Source organism: Zychaea mexicana (assembly GCF_025766255.1).
Source record: "Zychaea mexicana strain RSA 1403 chromosome Unknown BDB00scaffold_5, whole genome shotgun sequence".
NCBI classification, from domain to species: Eukaryota; Fungi; Mucoromycota; class Mucoromycetes; order Mucorales; family Lichtheimiaceae; genus Zychaea; species Zychaea mexicana.
The window spans coordinates 320,096-334,697 of record NW_026516668.1 but is presented as its reverse complement, the minus strand read 5'-3'; the positions used below and the strand labels follow the sequence as shown (position 1 = coordinate 334,697).

At 44.0% G+C, this 14,602-nt stretch overlaps 4 protein-coding genes across 4 annotated transcripts; 2 read left to right on the top strand and 2 right to left on the bottom strand.

The window, feature by feature from the left end:
* Positions 1 to 1,934: 1,934 nt before the first annotated feature.
* Positions 1,935 to 4,288, bottom strand: BDB00DRAFT_950194 (uncharacterized protein; the record flags this gene model as incomplete). Its single annotated transcript, XM_053129572.1, has 5 exons — positions 3,768 to 4,288; positions 3,163 to 3,570; positions 2,693 to 2,984; positions 2,481 to 2,532; positions 1,935 to 2,345 (listed from the first exon to the last, which is right to left on the bottom strand). The coding sequence occupies exons 1-5, from the start codon at positions 4,189 to 4,191 to the stop codon at positions 1,935 to 1,937; spliced, it is 1,587 nt and encodes a 528-aa protein (XP_052984640.1). The 5' UTR covers positions 4,192 to 4,288.
* A 296-nt stretch (positions 4,289 to 4,584) lies between these two features.
* BDB00DRAFT_800064 (ferritin-like superfamily) lies at positions 4,585 to 5,870 on the top strand. The gene is made up of 4 exons (XM_053121744.1): positions 4,585 to 4,923; positions 5,020 to 5,054; positions 5,191 to 5,274; positions 5,371 to 5,870. Exons 1-4 carry the CDS (start codon positions 4,788 to 4,790, stop codon positions 5,659 to 5,661), a joined length of 546 nt encoding a protein of 181 aa, XP_052984639.1. The 5' UTR covers positions 4,585 to 4,787; the 3' UTR covers positions 5,662 to 5,870.
* BDB00DRAFT_800060 (P-loop containing nucleoside triphosphate hydrolase protein) lies at positions 5,862 to 10,076 on the bottom strand. The gene is made up of 14 exons (XM_053121743.1): positions 9,808 to 10,076; positions 9,643 to 9,694; positions 9,314 to 9,490; positions 8,895 to 9,242; positions 8,640 to 8,794; positions 8,080 to 8,527; positions 7,886 to 7,953; positions 7,698 to 7,793; positions 7,407 to 7,550; positions 7,191 to 7,280; positions 6,920 to 7,084; positions 6,621 to 6,767; positions 6,434 to 6,520; positions 5,862 to 6,322 (listed from the first exon to the last, which is right to left on the bottom strand). Exons 1-14 carry the CDS (start codon positions 9,955 to 9,957, stop codon positions 6,209 to 6,211), a joined length of 2,241 nt encoding a protein of 746 aa, XP_052984638.1. The 5' UTR covers positions 9,958 to 10,076; the 3' UTR covers positions 5,862 to 6,208.
* A 1,352-nt stretch (positions 10,077 to 11,428) lies between these two features.
* BDB00DRAFT_881254 (kinase-like domain-containing protein) lies at positions 11,429 to 14,484 on the top strand (the record flags this gene model as incomplete). Its single annotated transcript, XM_053128068.1, has 6 exons — positions 11,429 to 11,484; positions 11,590 to 11,766; positions 11,913 to 12,066; positions 12,233 to 12,492; positions 12,588 to 12,830; positions 12,933 to 14,484. The coding sequence occupies 6 exons, from the start codon at positions 11,429 to 11,431 to the stop codon at positions 14,482 to 14,484; spliced, it is 2,442 nt and encodes an 813-aa protein (XP_052984637.1).
* Between the last annotated feature and the right edge of the window lie 118 nt (positions 14,485 to 14,602).

The window sequence follows — 14,602 nt, the reverse complement described above, 5'->3', positions numbered from 1 at the left end:
AGGATCTTTATTAATTTCAATGAATACACCGCTATTTTTCGTATCATGTACTTCATACTGCACATACACACTACCTGAGAACAGTTGGCTCAATAAAGGTATTATATGCAACAACAACTTTTTCAACGAGATGGTGACAATAAAAAGTTTCTTTAACAGAACTTCTCTTTGTTGCATGAAGACAACGTAACGGCAAAATAACATAGCAGTCGGATGGGAAACAAAGAGCAAACTGAACCCTTTTCAATGAGTAGTTACCAAGGATTTACCGGAGAAAGGCTTGTGCATAAATATCCGGGATTAAAAGCACACCATTCAATTGAATCATTTGCGTCTGAGCGAGCTACATAGTGCATTTTATACGTATGTTGACAACATCTATTATATATTTAACCCACAATAATAAAGTTGCTAGCACTGTTTGCTCACTCGGAATGAAAAGCAGTAATAGGTCGTCACTGGCAAGCAATGCTTGGTTTGACAAGTATATAACAGTGCAGGAGTGGAGATCTTTTATTAGGGCTCTCAACTCTCCTTAATGTTTACGTAATGGCATATTCTCAGCGCCTTTCTTAGTTCTCAAATCTACATGCAAAGGTTCAATTTTCCGTTATTGTTGTCGTTTCTTGCTGTTTGCGGCCTTCCAGACACCTAAAACAGCCTTCCAAAGCATTAAAAGGTCCAAGCGGCTGTGATTTTGGATGTATATTGAGGAGGTTTTCAAAGCAGGCCAATTAGTTTTTTAGTCACGAGCTTCTAATACAGAGAACGATACCTAAATATAGTAAGAACGCCATCACATATTTCGCTCCTACTGATGTCTAGCAGTGTGTATGTTCGCTGTCAAGGAGCTTAGCTTGGATTGGATACTGTAACATGTGCCCATTTTCCTGTGCTGTGTTCTAGCAGAACAAGAGTAACGATGTCATTCAAAGCATGGCGTTGTATGTATACATAGCTCATGTTTCGCTGTGTACGGCCGAAAGGAAAGTGTATAGCTTGAGCTTAATACATATCCCCGGTGAATTCCACTTCCTTATTGGGTATGATAGTGAGATAGACGAATAGAAGAAGCTCAGTAGCCATTCGTACGTGTTGTAAGCAATCGCAGTTATATAGACATGAGGTCTTTTAAGCTATCATATATGATGTACTGTACCGCTACTAGGTTAGTATATTAAGCTACTGTCATCATGCTATCATAGCTGGACTATATGTCACTCATCAACAACACGAGTTGCCAAGCAATTCAAAGCTAACTCGCCCTTCCCCCTCCTTCTCAACACCGTTAAACAATGATCATTGTGAGACCCACATTAAGGGAATAAATTCACCAAATTTAAACATATAATGAAAAAGAAGCTTAATTTATTTGTCGTGCGCTAGTGTGCCATTTCATCATAAGCTAAATCACTTGGTTTTTTTTATGTATTATGTACATCGAATTTTTATAGAGATAAAAAGTTGAGTGAGTGGATTGTGTAGTGTGGGGTTGGTCTAATGGAATAATAATAATAAAAAGGCAGGACTCCCTTGAGCAAATGTAAGGTTAACCCGCCAGGGGCCGGTATGCAGGAAGAGGAAAAAGAGAAGAGTGAGAGTGAGTACGTGAAAAATAAAGGGCAAGAATTACAATACAGTAGTACATGGTATAATATAGAACAGATGGATGAAAGCGGAAAAACCTGGGGAGTGGATGAAGTATTCTGTGCATTGTTGGGGATTGTGTCGTGTAGTGGGGTGGCGGGAAGAAAAGTGGTTTAAAAGGGTGATGGAACGTATATGAGAGTGCAGTGATAAAGCGTGAGGTTTTGTTGTGGTTGTGTGTGCTATTTAGAAAGAGAAGAACATGCGGTAATGATGATGCTGGCGATAGAGAGACGGCAACAGTAGCCTTTGCATTATCGTCGTCATCACCGTTTTATCTTCATTGATCATGACTGCAGTTGTTGACCCAGCTTTGCATTTGCCCAGTAAACATCGTGCAGACGGTAGATGTAGCCTGAGAACGTCGAGCCTTTGCTGCCAATAAAGAACCATCCGCGACTGGCAATAGTAGCGTCGACGAGTGGCAACAGGAACTTACGGAGACTGGATCCGGTACGTTCATCCACAGCTGCATCCAGCTCGTGATAAAACGGACTCGTGGGCACCAACAGGTCGTCCATTGTGAATGTGCATGGATATCGACTCCAGATGGGGTCAAAGGCAATGTTTGAGCGTGGAGATCGCGCATCAGTGGCCATGTAGATCAAAGTAGCCTTGCCCACTTTGGCAAGATCCAAACATTGCTGCAGGTCAGGCTTCTGTTGTGTGCCTTGCAGCAGCAGTCCTTGCCCTTGTTCCTGCTGCTGATGCAATCCTTCTCCGTCTTCTAGATGTTGGCGGCCATAAGATCCTCCTTGTCCAATCTTGTTCAACATCATCTCTGGTGATGCTGAAGGAGAACGCGATTCCAATTCCTTGTCGATTTGTAGCACAATGTTGTAGATGTTCTCTGGTAATGCCTTGACGAACCAGCCATCACTTGATCTATAAATTCGTTACAAAGTAAGGTTATACGTTTCACATAGATTAATTATCCACACAAAAAAAGCAAAAACCCCAAAAACAGGACGCGTCCCACGAGTACTGTGTTTATTTTTATGGAGTTTACACAAAGCATCAGCCTCATTTTGATCATTATAGTTACCTGACATGCAAGCCAATGAAATTCCCAGGACCGCCCAAAGCGTTCACAATCTTGTCTGCCACGCTTAAAACGGTAGGATGTCGATAGATAATGCTCCGTTGGAGTGTGTGCAGGAATGTATAGTGCTCGGGTCGTCGAATGGGTAGTTTGCCGGTGCCGAATAAGCTCGAGAAATGGATCAGCCTTTCCTTTCGTTTGCGTAGTTGATAAATGTCCAATCCTTCGGCGTATTTGCCTAGTCGGTGCGATTTGCGAGGAGTATCGAATATCCGCCAGTCATATCGGGTCTCGCCTAATGATAAAAAATAGAAATAATAATCCAACCGGAGCTGCGGGTTAAAGAAAGAGCCGAGACATAGTGGATAATAATATCCCATTTTGAAGAAAAAGAGTAAAACCAAGACACGACACACCAAGCCATCATCGCTAAAGCAGGAAAAAAAAAGATGAGGGTGGATGGGAAGCTTTACCTTTGAAAAACAAGATATCGCCATCGACGTAAGAGCCGTTGCTCAATTCAGGAACGTCGTCGCCACCACGCTTGATCCCGTACTTTTCATCAAGCCATTCGAAATCAGACCGTTCGCGCAATACAATCCGGACGTGCTGCTTTGCCCATGACAGGTCAAATATCTCGTCGAATGGCATCGTGGCATAACGCGTAGGGTCTGGACACTCGATATCCCAGAAAGCCAACTCCTCCGCGTAAAACTCGCAAGAGTCTTTGGCAGGCATGCTTTCATCATGGTATGGGTCGTGCAACGTGTGCTCCAAGTGAAGTTTACCAAAATAGCTCCAACCAAACGCCTCTCCCAGTAATGCGCGTGGCAAAATGAGTGTACGATTTAAATACCATGCCAATAGAATCCCGTTTTCAACTAAAAATAAAAACAAAAAAGCGTGTCCGCGCGTACGTGGGTTTTTTTTGAACAAGATATATAAAAAAGGTCAGAGAAACGTTTGACAAAGAGACATAAGAGAAAAGTTTAATTTTGGTTTATAATTAGGTACACCCCATTGCAAAGTAGTGTTAAAAAAAGGGGAAGTTTTTTCCCGTTATAATAAATAAACGTACCTTGAATTAACTGATTCTGAAAACCGCTATGCGTGAAAAATGTGATGAACTTTTCGTTGGGATCAAGAGTAGTGGTAGGAGGAGTGGTGGTTGTGAAGGATCGTTCAGGGTCTTGTTGTTCGTTGTAATTATTATTATTATTATTATCATTATTGTCGGTGTAATAGCTGTTGGACGTGATGGAGGTAACGATGCTGCTTTCAATGGGGTTGCTAATATCGGATGGTGGAGGAGGGGAGCGGTACGGTGGTGCAGGTCGAGATGCTGAGAAGGCATCATAGGTGTCGTCGTCAAACTGCCATCGCCAGGATGGCTCTACTGATTCCTTTATGGTTTGGGATGAATGCAAAGAAGGGAGCGTAAACACAAACAGATAGAGTATGCACAATACGCAAAGCAAGGTGACCTTGCTTCGTAAAGACATTGTGCGTGCGTGCGTTATGAGTTGTGATATGTGTAGCGAATGTGTTTGTGTTGTTGTTACTGCTGTTGCTGCTATCACTGAGGCAGAACAAAAAAAAAAAAGAGAGAAAAGGGGGAGGGATAAAAGTTAATAAATTGGCACGCACTCAATCACATAGGGCACCAGCCTCAATCAATATACCTTAATAGTCCAATCCTGGCGGAGTATTTGTTTCAACAAGCGCGCAGCAGAATTGCTGGTGATGGTGTGTCGGAGAGGCGGGTGCTTATCGTCGGGTGTGTGGTGGAAAGCAAAGCGTGGACTTTTGAGTGACTGTGCCACATACACATTTATCTCATCAACTACAGCAACTCCCGCCTACTAAGAGGGCTAGGAAGATGCTGTTCTCCCGTCTAGTAGATTCAGCAACACACAAGACACCCAAGGTTGAAACGCAAATGTGCATGTTTGTTGTTGTTGTTGTTGTTCTTTGGGATCATTCAAAAAGCTATAAAAGAGCCCGAATTCGCGTCCATCCTTATTTTCCCTCATCTTCTACTTCACTGATCAACTCTCTTACCCCCCCCAACTCTTAACCACTACTCTCAACAAGCACCATGTCTTTGGCCAAGCAGAACTTTGCTACCGCTTCTGAGGAGGCTATCAACCAGCAGATCAACACTGAGCTCCAAGCTTCCCAGGTCTACCTCTCCATGAGCGCCTGGGCTCAGCACACTTCGGTGGCCTTGCCTGGTACTGTCATTGGGTCTCTTAACCCTCATGTCACGAGTCCACTGCTCTTGTTTGCGCGTAATGTTAACCATCTTTCTTTTCTTTGGCTCGGGATAGGTTTGGAAAAGTACTTCCGTGAATCCGCCCAGGAGGTAACGTATACATGATCTTTTGCCCTTGTCGTTTTTGTTGGGGATGGTCTCGGGATACTTTGGGGTGTGCCTCGGTAAAGTACATTCCAGGTCTTGTCAGCAACAGGCTACTTACTCATCGACATGCTACTAACAGGAACGAGACCACGCCCAAACCTTGATTGATTACTGCAACATGCGTGGCGGTAAGGTCATCCTTCGCGCCCTTCAGGCCCCTGAGGTAAAGTATCTCTCTATAACGCGTCTTTGTTACTTTTGACCGTGGCACTAGACTGGCTGACTGACCGACTAACTGACTGACAACAAACCACATCAGACCGACTGGAAGTCTGCCAAAAACGCTATTGAATCCGCCCTTCAACTCGAGAAGGATGTCAACAAGTCCTTGCTCAACTTGCACAAGATCGCCGATGGCAACAACGATCCTCAGATGTGCGACTTCTTGGAGAACAAGTACCTCAGCGAGCAAGTCCAGGCCATCAAGAAGTTGGCCGATATGGTCACCCAATTGACCCGCGTTGGCGAAGGACTTGGTGTCTACCTTTGGGATCAGCACTTGTACAGAGACGGCACCGGTGCTGGCAGCCGTACCGTCGATGCTGTCTAAAAAATTTACTACCTTGTATTTTTCCTCGTGTACTTTTGTTAGCTTTTGCCCCCCTCCTACTAACATCATGCACAGCATCTTTCATCTGTCTCGCCATCCCAACGTGACTTTTTCTCTCTCTTTCCTTCTGCTCTCTCAGATCGCGCTTCTTCTACTTGGGGGTCAGAGGCGCTTGATCATATGAAATAAACAAAAATTCGTTTTCTTATTGTTTTGTTTATATGCTGTGTTGGCTTTATTATTGCTGTTGCTGGTTTTTGATGAGAGAATACGAGTAAGAACGGAAGGTGTAAGGTTGTTGTTATGTTGCAGTCCAAAACCAAATGTATTGTGTTGTATGTGTGTATGTGTGGGAATAAGTATAACCATGCAACAGCGTTATCCGGGAAACCAAGGCTGTTGTGCTACAAATAACAGGGAATGGTGCGTATGATACGGATGGGTAAGTTGTGAAACCGTTCTATTCTTCTTCTATTTCATTCAGTAAACAAACACACCAACCGATAATAACAACATCAAGCAAGAGAGAAGGAGAGCATATGATCCTTTAGATACTTTGTAATCCCGAGCGTGTTTGGAAGTCGCGATAGAAGTTTAACATTTCAGGTGTTATGCGCCGAGTAAATGACGACAATGCCTGCATGAAATGCCTTTGTTTGACCTACATGAACGTTTGAAGTTAAAACACACTGTTCTCGCGCCTTTTGTGTGGTTTGCTAATATAACGACAAACGGAGAGAGAAGGAATGGGAGAGAGCGGGGAGTTATGTACCGAATCAATATGCACATTCTCTTCCATGGCAAAGAGAGCTGCTTCTTGGCATATGGCTACCGCTTCTGCACCTGAGCATCCGTCACTCTGCGTACGAAAATGGGTTGTTATTGATAATAAACACACAAGTACGCCCACCGGTTCTTTTTGCAGAAAGTATGCGACGCAGTGTAATTTCTTTACTAACCTTGGCTGCAAGTTCACCAAGATCGACGTCCGGGTCGCATGCCATTTTGGCAAGTTGGATCCTGAATATTTCTCGACGCGAAGCGAAATCCGGAGGTCCCACGTAGAGGATTCGATCGATACGCCCAGGTCGCATCAAAGCATCGTCCTAAGGAAGCGCAAAGTGTATAAAAAACAGAGTTCATAAACAATGAGTATAGTTATCCACTTTACTCCTTGTGTGATCTTACTGGACACAAATATGTACACAGTACACATATTATCAGGCTCACAACAAATAAACAAGTAAATAGAACCTACAATGATATCAGGTCGATTTGTAGCCGCGACCACCGTAACATTCACCAGAGGCTCGATGCCATCCAGCTCATTCAAGAGTTGCGAAAGAACGCGATCGGCAACTGACGATGTGCCTCCACCATCGCCGCCTCCCCCGCGTTTTACAGTCAATGCATCGATTTCATCCTAGAGAGTTTTCTTTGTGCATTAGATCGATATGCGCGCTCTTTTTCTCTCTAGTTTTCTAGATGATGAGAATAAATCTCTAGATTTGATAACAGCAGCTACTTACAAAAAAGACAATCGAGGGTGAAGCAGCCCGTGCTTTTCGAAAGACCTCACGAACAGCCTTTTCGGACTCGCCAACCCATTTACTGAACAGCTAATCATACGGCGTGCGCGCATGCATTTAGTGTACGAGCTTCATAGATATCCAACAAAGCCATATGCACCTTTTCCCCGGTTGTCCGCACGCGTGCGCATGGAAAAGAAAGACAAGTCATTTTACCTCAGGGCCCTTGACGGCAATAAAGTTGGACCCAGCTTCAGTAGCCAAGGCTTTAGCCATAAGGGTTTTGCTACAACCAGGGGGACCATACAAGAGAATTCCTTTGGGTGGGCGAATTCCTAGTCGTTCAAAAGCTTCGGGATGCTGCAGTGGAAAAAGAAAAAGTTACTCGAATGGATTACTAAATTAGGTCTCGTGAAATCGGGGCTGGTGAACACACGCACCTCTCTCTCTCTCTCTCTCTCACACGCATACTCCTTGTACGACATGTAATAATATTATTTTTTTTACCTGCAATGGCCATTCGACGGATTCTTTGAGTCTTTGTTTTACATCTGCTTGACCACCTACATCTGACCAATAAACCTTGGGCACCTCGAGCATAATCTAATAAGCAATCATCACAAGTTAATAAGGGTCGGCATGCTCTAACTTGATACATGCACTAATCCACCACAGGAGCACATCCAACAAAGTACCTCTCGCATAGCACTTGGGCGGATCTCACTCATAGCCTCGTTCATATCAGACACATTCACACGCAAGTCTATAAAAAGTAAACTAAGCGATCTAGTGACCCCCTTTTCTCCGTTCGCTTGTACATCTAATCGCCCCAGCCGGGCAACTACCAACCCTTTCTTACTCTTCTTTTTTTTGCCTTTGACCAACATACCAGGTTGTTCCCTACGTAGGGCATTACGTCGAATACACTTCAATCCAGCTTCCCTGCACACAGCAGCCAAATCCGCACCAACATAACCATGCGATTTGCCCGCCAACAACGCCAATTCTTGATCAGTCAAGGTATGTGGTATCCGACGCATCAATGTAGTCAGGATAGACAAACGATCATCACTGTTTGGAATGCCGATTTCCACTTCACGATCAAATCGTCCTGGTCGTCTCAATGCTTCATCCAATGCGTTGGGACGGTTAGTCGCGCCAAGTACAACAATACGGTCTGCGCTGGATGTACCATCCATCAGTGTTAACAGCGTGGTCACCACGCGTTTCTCCATTTCACTGCCCGCTTCGTCTCGTTTTGGACATAACGCGTCGATTTCGTCAATGAAAATCACTGCAGGTGCTGATTCTGCTGCCGTTTGAAATATATCGCGTAACTCAATGAGAAAATAGGTAAGTGTTTGATGACTCTATTCTTTGCGGCTCTTTGGTAAACATCGTTGCTATGGTTACCGTGCAACCCTGTGGTGCCCGAGTTGTAACACTCACTTTTTGTTCAGTTTCACCATAGTATTTACTGATGATTTCCGGGCCATTGATCACCATGGCATGTGCGCCTGTCTCCTGAGCAACGGCTCGTGCGATCAAGGTTTTACCAGTGCCGGGAGGACCGTATAGTAATACACCCCTTGGAGGTTTTAATCCTATTCATTAACCACGGTTGTTGTTAGAAAGAAGTGTTGTTCGGTAAGTTCTTCTCTTTCTCCATGTGGCTGAATGTGCGTAGAAAACGATTTACCATACCATAGCGATAAAACAATTCAGGATTCTGTAACGGCGTTTCTACCATATCACGCACTGTCTTTATTTGTTCGGTAAGACCACCAATATGGTCGTATGTAACTGTTTTTGGATCATTGTCGATTTCCATAGAGGACGATGTTAACTCTGTGCCTTTGGTAAGGTCTTTCTCGACGACGGAAACGCGTGTCGTGCTGCCAATAGCAAACACTGTCGAAATTGTGGTATCATGATTTTCATTGGTTATGGTGTTGTTTTCTGCTTTATCGATGTTTTTAACACGATATCGTCGTATTTTGCCCATGTATTTGATATCAATGACATCATTACAAGTAATAAACCGATAATCCACTACATAAACATATGTTAAAAGACAAGTAGTAACTTATTTGTGATTTCGAGAAAATGATATTGATACGTACATAAGAACTCTTTTAAAAAGACGAGTAAAGCTTGATTTATCGCGTACTGAGTCTTTGCGAGAGGTGAAAGTGTCACATGGCTGGCAATTGCTTGTGTGCCTTGAAACTTCTTAAGCGCTACTTGATCTCCAATTTCAAAACGACCTGTCAAACGAACAGCCACGCCAAGCTCAATTGCTTTGTTGTTGTTGTGTTGTATTAAGGAAATAAATTATTGGTTAGAGTAAAGTTCCTTTGCATGATTATATATTGTATATAACTCAACGATTACTCATTAAGGCACATCGATGTTTGTTATATATATGTAGTCGGTACACTTTGTTATTTACCATTATTTGGAAGAGTTAAAGAAGGCCAGGCAATTCCGATTGCAAACTGATTCTGAACAAAAACACAAAAGGAAATGAGTGAGGTCCCTGTTAAGCTTCTTTTGTTGTTGTGGTTCAAGTGCGCAATCGCGTGTCTGTAGTTATTGATCTCTTTGTGTGCCGTACCTTTTCAGTGTTCGATTGTTGATCGCGTTGGACAATAACAAGATCCCCCGTTGCTATTTGTAGCTTTTGTAGTGGTTCAAGTGCAACAAATATTCGTTTATGATTGCTGTGTCGTGTCTCTGTTGGCGAAGCGACCTGGAATGCAGACATTGTTCAGAAAAATTATATGTTTAAAGTGTAGAAAGGGGACGCTCGCTCCGCACGCATTAAGTTTTTCAATGATTTCGTTCGTCAGGTGTAATACAGTAGAAGGTCAGCCTAACCTGCGAAAGTATCTCTTAATAATTTGCCAGCCACACCCCCCCCCCCCACTTGCCTCTATATCTGCTGCTTTCCCGCTCACTCACTTTTCTCTCCAAGGCGCTCGGTAGTGTGTATATATAATACAATATACACCTATACAGACCGCTATAACTACTTCCACTATCACTCCCAGTAGCGCTTTTTTTACACTTCGAAGGCCAGCCTCTCGTTTTCTTCTTCTCTCTCTTTTTCTCTCTCTCAGCATTACCTTTATTCCGCTTACTTTTCTTCTATTTCAAACCCTTTTCCCATTTTTTTTTCATTAGTGTGAGAGGTTTTTTACTCCTTCATATTATTTTTTTTCTCCCAATCCCCTTCTCCCTCCACACACATACATAACATTCGCTTTGGAAAAAGAATCGTTTGTACTGTTTTGTCATGGATTCTCTAAATTCATCTCGTGAATCCAGCGCATATAGACATTCGACTCCTCTACCGCCACTACGAACCTCGTCGTTCCATCAGCAACAGCAACAACAACAGCAGCAGCAGCAGCAACAGCAACGACAGGATACAAACTACATTGGCATCACTATCGGGGACCAAGATGACCAACAACATCAGCAACCAAAACTACAACAAGACCCACTTCTTCTACACCAACAACAGCAACAACAACAGCAACAGCATCCCCACCATAGCCCTCACCACAATCACCAGCACCAGCACCAACGACAACATAGTTCTTCTTCATTGCATTTACCAACATCGACGTCACTAGATTATCGACATTCGTTTAATGGGTTTTCGAATCGACACTCCAAGGTCGACCATAAAAATCATACTGTTGGTACTATAGGTGGTTCTGGACTTGGTATTACAAGTAATAATGGTAGTAGTAGCATTGGTGGTATCAATCCCATACCTCAACAACAACAACAAGAACAACAGACCACGTCTCGTCATTCGTCAATAAGCTTGCCTGCTATAAACACCAATCAACCTCTTCCAAATCCGAAATCCTCATTATCCGCAAAGTCGACCGATCATGCCCTTAAATCACCACTTTCACCACGTTACCCGCCACCACCACCGCACAATATCACCAATAGCCCTATTGCAGCTGCAGCTATGACTACAACAACCAACAACAACAGCAGCAGCAGTAGTACTAGTAGTATCAACAGCATAAACATTATTAACAACAACAGCAACAGCAATAGCTATTATCTTTCCTCGCCCACAACACCTCGCAGCGCCTCCTCGTTTTCGCATATATCTCCTCTTCGTACAACGTTTGCTGCTCCGTCTATACCTGAAGGATCTCCGCTGGATTTCGCATTGCCTCGCACTGCCTTTAGACGAGTCAGGGATCACCATGATTTACGGCCAATGTTGCATGTTGAACGACAGCATTCGCATTATCATGTCAGTGTACGTTCCTAAAATCTCTCAATGTTATAAATATGTTTGAAAACCAAGAAAAAGAGTTTACAAACTCAACCAGCGTTCCTTTTAGCCTTTACTAGCGTTGACAAGGGATTTGAATACAACATATCAATTATGCAACGTCGGATTCCAATACAATGCTGTGCATAATCCACGCCGAGTTTTGACCAAGCCGAGCAAACCCTGTGGTAATGATGGTTTCGATAATGAGGATTTTGATTACATTCTTTATGTCAACGACATTCTCGGATCAACTGAAGGTCACAAGTAAGCAATAGTAGTAACAGTATAGCTGTGGAGAGAGCGTCTCTTTTGTTTTATAGCCCTTTTTGGTGGTGGTAGACGCGGCCTGTAGAGGATGAGCTCGGTTCGAATATCTGTTAACGCATTGTTTATTTTTTGGGTTCCTTAAGATACCTGATCTTGGATGTACTCGGCGCCGGTACGTTTGGTCAAGTGGTCAAATGCAGGAACATCAAGACACAGCAAATATTCGCTGTTAAAGTGGTTAAAAACAAAACAGCATATTTCAAACAAAGCATGATGGAGGTGGCAATATTAGAAATGGTAATAGAAAGCTACAAACTTTTTATTTTGCAGAGGATATAAGGGGGTATTTGGATGAAGAGGAGCAGGGGGGGGGTTATGTGGATGTGCGAGAAAGGAATTACTAGGGTATATCCATTCATTATTTTTGCCTTTTTTTCACTGATAACAATCATTTCCGAGGTAGCTGAACCAACGACATGATCCAGACGATCAGCACCACATATTACGACTGAAGGATACTTTCATCCACCAGAAACACCTGTGCCTGGTATTTGAACTGCTTTCGGTCAATCTGTATGAGCTGATCAAACAGAACCAGTTCCGAGGCTTGTCGACGAATTTGGTCCGCGTGTTCACGGCTCAGATATTGGATTCATTGACAGTACTAAATGAAGCACGGATCATTCATTGCGATTTGAAGCCTGAAAATATCCTATTGAAAAAGTAAGAAAGAAACAGATTTGTTACTAAGGGACTGGGGATGGGAGGAAGGCTGTGTGTTTGTTACATATTAAACGGATGGTTTTATGTTACTATAGTTTGGAATCGCCGACGATCAAAGTAATTGATTTCGGCAGTGCTTGTCATGAAGTTCAGACCATGTACACATACATCCAGTCTCGGTTCTATCGGTCACCCGAAGTTCTCGTCGGCTTGCCGTATACGAGTGCGATCGACATGTGGTCTCTGGGTTGTATTGCGACCGAGTTATTCCTTGGTCTTCCGTTATTCCCTGGTAGCTCGGAATACAACCAAATTTCTCGGATTGTGGAGATGCTGGGGTATGTTTAGTGAATGTGTGTGTGGATTACACGAGTGTGAGAGAAGCGAGGAGTGTGATGAGACAAGTTGCTCCATATTAACAGCATTTGCAAATGTCACAGCGTACCTCCGAACTATATGCTTGAAATGGGAAAGAATGCCAGTCGGTATTTTGAACGATACATGGACGAGAATGGGGAGAAAAAGTACAAATTGCGATCACTGGAGCAATACGCGCGAGAGCAGGGCAAGTCAGAGCAGCCATCCAAGCGCTACTTTGCAGCACGTACGCTTCCGGACCTGATCAACAACTACCCGATCATGCGCAAAGCATCGATGACGCCCAAGGAAATCGAAAAGGAGAAGCAGAACCGTCTTGCGTTCATAGACTTTTTGCAAGGTCTTTTGAATCTCAACCATTTTGAACGATGGTCTCCCCAACAAGCCAAACTGCATCCATTCATCACCGGTGAAGAGTTCACTGGCCATTTCAAACCACCACCGTATATCCCACGCAAACAACCTCCTGTCATGAAAATACCTTCTTCCATGCCATCTTCTCTCCCTGTCATCCACGACGAATCCTCACCTTCTCCCCCTTCAGCAACAACACCATCAACCGCGACATCTTACACGAACTTTGCACCACCTCCACCAGTGCCTCCACCTGGTTATCGTTCAACCGATCATCGTCATTCTCAAACCCTGATGTCCTCCCCTTATTCATCCAGCCTTCCCAACTATTATACACAAAATTCTATGCTATTATCATCCAGCAGCATGATGCGTCAACAACAACAGCAACCGCAAGCACACCCACCACCAGCGCCACCACCTTCATCAACACAAGCCGCTGCCGCTGCCGCAATAGCAGTACCTCCACCTCCCCCACCACTTCATGCAGATACCGCGGACCGACCATTCCTTCATCATCATCGAGCGTCGTACAATGGCATGTCATCTTTACCACGTGTGCTCGAGCCGCCTGATACAATGTGTTATCAAGACACTATGCCTCCACCATTGATAAGTGCAGGAGGAGGAGGAGGACCACCGGCATCTGGGGGTCGACCACGCGCTAATACCATCGGAACCATGCATGCACTGCCACCCCCGCCACCACAATTACATTTAGACCCATCGACACATCCACAGCATCACCTACAGCATCATCCACAACAACAACAGCAATCACAGCAATTATTCCATCGACACAGCTTAATGGATAGCAGCAATTTTAAGAACGATAGCTTATTACCATTACCTGTAAGCAGCGCCAACGCAACAGCAGACCATCAGCAGCGATGGGACTGGGTTCTTGGCAATGGCCGTGTGATGGATCTGGAACGAGACGGTGACGATGGTAGCATGCGATCTTCAGCGGCACTAGGAGTAGGAACAGCCTCAGCAACACGTTCACCACAACAGCAGCAGCATCAACATCGTCGAAGCAATAGTAGCATACAGTTCTCAGATATGGGCTTACTTCCACCCGCAGCATCGTTGAGCAATGTTGCAAACTTGCATCGTCGAGTGCGAGGTCATCCACCAGTAGCGCCTTACAGTAGCAGGCAGGATTTGGAATGGGACGGGATTCCGCCGTCACCAACTGTTGCTATGCATCAACATAACGGAAGAAAATGGAATGAAAAGACTGGTTGGACTATTGCATAACATCATACCCCTTCGTCACACTCCCTCTTTCGCACATTTCAAAGAAAACAGCTATTTAATACTCGCACCATCCAATTACCAATACCACTCTCTTTTATTTATTATATTGGTTCCTCTT

What these genes read in the sequence shown, in the direction of transcription:
- BDB00DRAFT_800060 (XM_053121743.1), bottom strand. Translation starts at nt 9,957, where the DNA reads ATGTCTGCATTCCAGGTCGCTTCGCCAACAGAGACACGACACAGCAAT. An exon ending in CCTACGTAGGGAACAACCTG is followed by an intron (nt 7,954 to 8,079) that starts GTATGTTGGTCA and finishes TACTTTTTATAG; the next exon opens with ACTTGCGTGTGAATGTGTCT. An exon ending in CAAATCGACCTGATATCATT is followed by an intron (nt 6,768 to 6,919) that starts GTAGGTTCTATT and finishes GCGCTTCCTTAG; the next exon opens with GACGATGCTTTGATGCGACC.
- BDB00DRAFT_800064 (XM_053121744.1), top strand. Translation starts at nt 4,788, where the DNA reads ATGTCTTTGGCCAAGCAGAACTTTGCTACCGCTTCTGAGGAGGCTATC. An exon ending in TCCGTGAATCCGCCCAGGAG is followed by an intron (nt 5,055 to 5,190) that starts GTAACGTATACA and finishes TGCTACTAACAG; the next exon opens with GAACGAGACCACGCCCAAAC. An exon ending in GCGCCCTTCAGGCCCCTGAG is followed by an intron (nt 5,275 to 5,370) that starts GTAAAGTATCTC and finishes AAACCACATCAG; the next exon opens with ACCGACTGGAAGTCTGCCAA.